This window comes from Apis dorsata, unplaced genomic scaffold, assembly GCF_000469605.1.
Source record: "Apis dorsata unplaced genomic scaffold, Apis dorsata 1.3 scaffold_346, whole genome shotgun sequence".
Taxonomy (NCBI): domain Eukaryota; kingdom Metazoa; phylum Arthropoda; class Insecta; order Hymenoptera; family Apidae; genus Apis; species Apis dorsata.
Genome location: NW_006263613.1, coordinates 91,365 through 98,280, shown reverse-complemented (window position 1 = coordinate 98,280; position 6,916 = coordinate 91,365). Strand labels below are relative to the sequence as shown.

General features: G+C 22.6%; 1 protein-coding gene across 1 annotated transcript in view; it reads right to left on the bottom strand.

Annotated features, from left to right (window-relative positions):
• The window catches only part of LOC102677394 (voltage-dependent T-type calcium channel subunit alpha-1G), a 201,276-nt gene that overhangs the window by 126,678 nt on the left and 67,682 nt on the right, over positions 1–6,916 (bottom strand). Inside the window, 2 exon segments of the mRNA XM_031511741.1 lie at positions 2,405–2,576; positions 4,339–4,436. Coding sequence (XP_031367601.1) covers positions 2,405–2,576; positions 4,339–4,436 — 270 coding nt within the window.

The following is a 6,916-nucleotide window of genomic DNA, read 5'->3' as shown; positions in this document are numbered from 1 at the left end:
AGAGAGAGAGAGAGAGAGAGAGAGAGAGAGAGAGAAGTGCGGAAATAAGCGGAAAGAAAATCAGTAGCGAAGAGAAAACTTTCAATTTATTCGAAGTGATACCTTACGATGACAACTCGAGCTATATATCGCTATGCATTTCAGCATACTGCATGAAAACGAATCATACGGAAACGTTTTTTTAAAGAGAAGATACATACACTCATGTATATACCTAGTGCCCTGTTTGAATCTTTATAATGTACAGGGTGTCTCACTCATCCATCTCAGAAGTGGATAGAATAAGTGCAAAAATGAATCGAAAGAGAAAAATAAAATTTTGTTCATTTAGAAAACTGTTTTCGAATAAATCAAATATGAAAACTTTTCAAGTAAATGTATATTTAGCTAATTCTTGAGTAACAATTTCATATAAAAATAAAAAATATAGAATAAAATTTATTTAAAATTTTCAAAGAAATCAAAAAATTTCTAGAATTTAGAAATACTTGATTACTATATACGTATGTGTATTTATTTTCAATTTTCAAAAATGACTTTCTACTGATATTGGATATTAATCAATTTACACTTGAAAACTTTTCAAATTTAATTTACTCAAAAACAAAAAAATTTTATTTTTTTTCTCAACTCATATCAAATCATCCCTATCCGCTTATATTTAGACACCCTGCTGTGTATATTTTTTTTTTAATTGAAACTCTTATGTGGCGAATATTCATCGTGCCAAGGAATTTTGAAAACTAATAATTTTTCCTTAAAATTAATTTTTCTTTAAAACATCACACAACCGAGAAAATTTTATATAAAATAACTTGTTGCAAAATCACTTATTGAAATGAATCCATAAAAAGAAAATGATATTAAAAATTTCATCTTTGAAAAGTAGAAATATTATTTACATCAAGTTTTCATCATATTTGAAAAAAAAATAATATTAACCCTTAGCACTAAAAAATTCTTCACGCGAGTATTCGAAGAATATCATGTAAAGGTATCAACGAATGGATATCGGTATATACGTATATGTATATGTAAAGCCGAAAATAAATGAGCATAGAGAGGTGGATGTAATATATCTGATAATGAACGTGATCGTTCCCGGGGATATTATACGCGGAAGCGGCGAGATTCTTCTCGAGAATTTCCGCTATAAACTGGGACACCACCAATCACGAAAATTCCGTAAGTACACGCGACGCTATTTAAATCAAAAATAAAACAAGGTCGAAGAATAATATTCGCAAAGTACTTTATCGATACTTTATATGTATCTCGTCTCCAAATCAAATTTGATATTATCATGGTATTAAAGAAATAAGTTTAATTTCGAATTAAAAAGATATATAAGAAATGGATCGAAACTTTTTGATTTTTAAATATTCGAATTCGAAACTACACAATATCTTGAAATTCTCGAAGCTTATATATGCATTTTCTCTACTTATTTTATTTATTCTTTATAATAAAAGTAAAAAAAAGTAAAAAATTTTGATTCTTGGAATTTTTCAATGAGAATTATAGTAAGCAACAATAATAAGATTATTATATAGATATAAACTATTATAATTGATTGATGAAAGTGTATCAATTAAAATAAGTCACTCTCTGACACAAGCTCAATTATTATAAGTAGAATAAAAATAAATTCATATTGTCACGATATTTTCTAAAATTATTTATACGAAATTATTATTTACTAACTGTTAAAAGTTTCGAAAAATATAAATATTTCTGAATTTAAAATTTCAAGTTTCCCATCTCTATATATCCATACCAAAAAATAAAAGAAAAACGAAAATATTCTCGAAACGACTGTAAAATCTATAAAAATTTCAAGTTCAAAAAGTCGAAAATTGGAAAAATTTGTAAAAGGCAGAAAATCGTACGTAAAATGAAGAAAATATGAAAGGAAAAAGAAAGAGATAGAAAAGTATTAAAGCGTAAAACGAGGAGCAATTCGATATGCGCGTGTGCGCGCTTGATGGGTGAATTAATACTTATCCAGTCGCGTGTCCGTGTATTGCACCATCTTCTGGAAATAGAGTACGGCCGTCGTTTATCTCAGAAACGCAATGCAGCCTAGTATATACGCGCGTGTTAACGTTGACTCTCGACGATTACATAGAGGAAGAGGAAGAAGAAAAAAGCGGATCAAAAAAGAGAGACGAGGGACGAGAAGAAGTAAGGCAAAGATAAAAGGCAGAGAGAGAATATGAGAGAAATGAGAAAGAGAGAGACAGAGAGAGAGAGAGAGAGAAAGAATGCGGAATCGATGCGAGATAAAGCGTAATAATGAACGAACCAGACGAATTCTGATCGTCTTAAAAAATATAACCATATACTTAAAGAACCAATAAATGAACAGCATGACAGAGAACGAATCGATTCGTGTGACACTTACTCAGGATATTTGACATTGGGTAAAGCCTTCAGGAAGCACCGTTGACGCAAGATGCCCTCCCACAGTTGCACGCCGACAATACCAAATATAAAGAAGACGAAGAAACATAAGAGCAGCACATTGCCCAGCATAGGAAGAGTGTCGAGTAAAAGCATCACCAGTATCCTCATACCTGTTGAAAATAAAGAAACGGAGGAAAAAAGTAACAAAAAATATGGCAAAAACCGTGACGTTGAAATCTTTTTTTTTTTTGCGCTGTAATAACGTCATTAGATTTCAAATAAATAAAAGATTTTTCTATTTGCGTCGATAGGGAATGTTATCTGCAAAAAATAAAGCTCGAAAATGTAAAAATAAGAAATTGCGAGAAGATGTATTACGATTCTAAATTGATCCATTCGTTATTTGTTCATGTAAATAGTTCGGAAATAAATCTTGTTTCAAATTCATTCATGCTAAATCTATTGAATTATATATCGAATATAATTGTCCCTTCTATGGGATTTTAAAAAAATCGCAACTGCAACCGTGGAAAATACCATTTGAAATCCAGTTGAGTCATCAGAATTATATTTTCATGGTAAATATTTTTCTGCGAATGTCGAATAACAAGTTTATAAAGTTTGTAAAATTGTAAAAAATAATAAGTAGAATATGGATGTTTATGCAAATATGTATATTTTTGTGGAAAATATATAAAAAGATGGAACAAAATAGAAATTTGTTATTTGATAATTTCAAAAAAATATATTTTTTTTTTGTATATTGCATATTATTTACATATTATGCATATTTCTCGCATTTTATTTTTCTTCCATATTATATTAATTATTTTTATTTTTAATATTTTTTGACCCATAATATAATATAGTTATTATCTATATTGATGATACTAAAAATATACATATATAAATGATATATAAATTTTTTTAAATAAATTGAAATTTTAATAATCATAATATAATTTTGATTGTGTATATTTATTATACAATTTTCAACTCATGTTTATCATATTATATGTAATAATTTTTAAACATATAAATAATTTATTTAATTTTGTTTAACGAAAACAAATATTTTATATAAATTCAAGATAAAATATAAAAAATAAAAATTATTTAAAATATCAATTACATATTTAATAAAAACATAATGCATAATGCAATTTTTTTTCAATTTTTTATCAATAATATATCATTCATAATATAAATAATGTTTTTTTGATTTTTCAATTTTTATCATAATAATAATAACATAATAAGTTATATATATATATATATATCATTTGTTTTTTTCTTAAATTTATTATTGTTAATAATTAATAATTCAAACATCTACAAATTATTTAAATTTTGTAAATTATATTAAGAATCATTAAAAAAATAAAAGAAAAAAAAAAAAGATAAAAATTAGAAAGAAATGTATACAAAAAAATTTCTCATTTTTTTCTTAAGATTTAAATTATGTTATAAATAAATGTTATGAATGTGTTATAATGTATTAATAATGTTATAAATAAATCTTTAACTCTCTATAAACAAGAAGAAAAAAATTTGGTAATATAGATTAGGACAATTTGTATTCAAATACACGTTTTCAGATAAAAATTAATTTTTTTACACATAAAAATTCGTACAATGAAATTTTATTTATTTTTTTTACGAGTTTTTGAACGAGGAGCCATCCCCTTTTTATTTCAAATTTAATTCATTCTGTATATAATTGATATAACAACAAATATTCTTTTTTTCTTATATAAAAACAAATTTATTCGATATTTTGTTCGATCGAAATTTTATTTTAAAATCGAAACAAATAAATTTCGTTAATATTGATTTATTTTAACACACAATTCGTATATATCACGAAAATATTTCTCATAAAAGTAGAAAAGTCAGCAATTTTAGACAGCAATTTTAAGTTTTTATACTTACTTGGAATTCTGTTAATGGCACGTAGAGGTCTAAGGACTCTTATTGTTCTTATTGCCGATAAATTCATGTTTTCCACGTTCAAACAATATTCCAGGGCACTGAAATAAAATTGAATATAAATTTTTTTATTTTCTGCTCGAACATGTTTTATTATGATAAATATTTATTGTGTTCTATAAAATATTTTAATATACGTTTATAAATATTAACACACTTACAATAAAATGATTTACAAATTTAAAGGATCATCAAAACATTTAAAATGTATTCCATTAATGGCATTTTTGTTTATAATAATACTAAATTCCAGTGGTACTAAAATCCATTAATGAGTAGATCGCAAAAGAGTATGTATTTAATAAAAAGAAGCGCAAAAAGAATACATAATTTTTATACATTATACATTATATATATTACATTTGTTTATTATATTATACACATATTCTTATATTTTTTAGCCAATAAAAATAAACTATTATTTTTACTGTTTATTCTTATAATTTTAGATTATAAAGAAATAATAATATTTAATATTATTATAAAATGATTATTAGTTATGAAAAAGTAAGAAAAAGATAGAAATAATTTTTTACATTAATTTTTGAGAAAATCAAATTTAAAAATTCACTTTATAAGCATATAATTACAATAAAATATAGTAATATATGATTTTTAAATAAATTTTCTTCCTTTATATCTTTTCATTTTTATTTTTTGAAAAGTAAAAATATTTTTTTAATTTCTTAAAATTTCAAAAAATGTTTATATTAAGATTCAAATAAGATTGGATTTTTCTAAAATTTAACATTTTGTATTCTCAATATTAAAATTAAAAATAGAAAAAATAAATAGTTTAACAGAAAAAAATTTATAAAAAAAAAATTACAATCATGTATTCAAAAACTTAAATTATTTCATTTAGAATTCTAATGATTAAGTTTTCTAATGAAATATATATTTTATCATAACAAATAAAAACATGTATCAAGATATTTAAGATTCAATAAGGAACAAATGAAACAATTTGAATGTCTCATATAATTGTGTCCCAAGAAATAAATAAATAAAGTTAGAATGCATGTTATGCTTAAATACGACCAGTTGCACCTGTGTATGGATATTATGCTTAGAATATCACGATAAAGAATTGAGACCATGCCATGTGAACTTTCAAAAATTAGCAAAGCTTAAGCTTAATTTTGTATTCGAAAATAATAAAGATAAAATGATCATCTTTCAGAGACTTTGTAAAGCACAATATATATAAATCTAACTGAAAAATGCAAAATGTAGATAATGTAGATAATGTAGATAATGAATGTAGATAAAAAGACAATAATTCATTAAATTATTCAAACTCTAATAAATTTTATTTTTCTAATATTACAATTATCGAACTCTAATAAATTTCAATTTTCTAATATTACAATTGTCGAATTTAAAAAAAATTTTTAAGATTTTTTTATTTTTATTATTAAGAACATATGAATCATTTTAATTAAATTAATTTTAATTTTTATTAAATAAATTTAATTATTTAAGTACGTCTACATTTTCATCTTATAATTTTAATTTTAATTGCTTGTTTAAACATATATTCCAATTCAGTACTGTTAAATGTTAATGTTAAAACTTCAAAACTTTATTTTCTGTAATCTTAACAATATTCGTATTTAAAATATATTAAATTTTATATTCATAAATTTGTATCAATAAAAAATAAATATTCACAAATTTTTATCAATACATTGAGTATTCATGCAATTTCATATAGAAGAATTTATTTTAAATATAAATTATATTTTTAATGGCTTCAGAAAATTTTGTCCAAACTCGATACATATGTTTTATAAATCGCTTATATTCTTGAACCATGTAATTTGTATTCTTAAACCGTATATCTATACGGTATAACAATACCGTACATACATAATAAGATTTGTTTTAAATAATTCTATTTCTAGTTAAATGTTTTATTAGAAAAACAGTTTGATTTTTGTTGAGTTGTATTTTTTATTTTCTTAATTCAATATTTTCTTTGTTAATTTAATTTAATTCAATTTATTACGTCACGTAATAATATATCAAGATATCATTGAGCGATTTTAATATTTTAATAATTTTATAATTTTCAATCTTTTATGTTTCAATCATTTATAAGAAAAAGTCGAATATATGCGATATATTTCTCCATCAATGTTAGAGACTTTAATTTATTTAAGATTTTTTGTAGATTTCTTATTGATATTTTATAAATTATTTTTAGATTTATGATCAATTAAAAGACAATATGATCAATTAAGACATTCCATGTATTAAATAATAATAACACAAAAATATTTGCTATTTGATATAATATATTTAATTTTGTGAAATTTTTGTATTAAATATTTTATATATGTATAATAAATATGTTCAATAAAAAATATGTTCAATAAATATGTTCAATAAATATATAATAAATATATAATAAATATATATAATAAATATGTTCAATAAATATGTTCAATAAAATGTATTGAATTTTCTTACATAAATATATTTTTAGTTTCTTCAGATAAAAAGAATATAAAAAAAT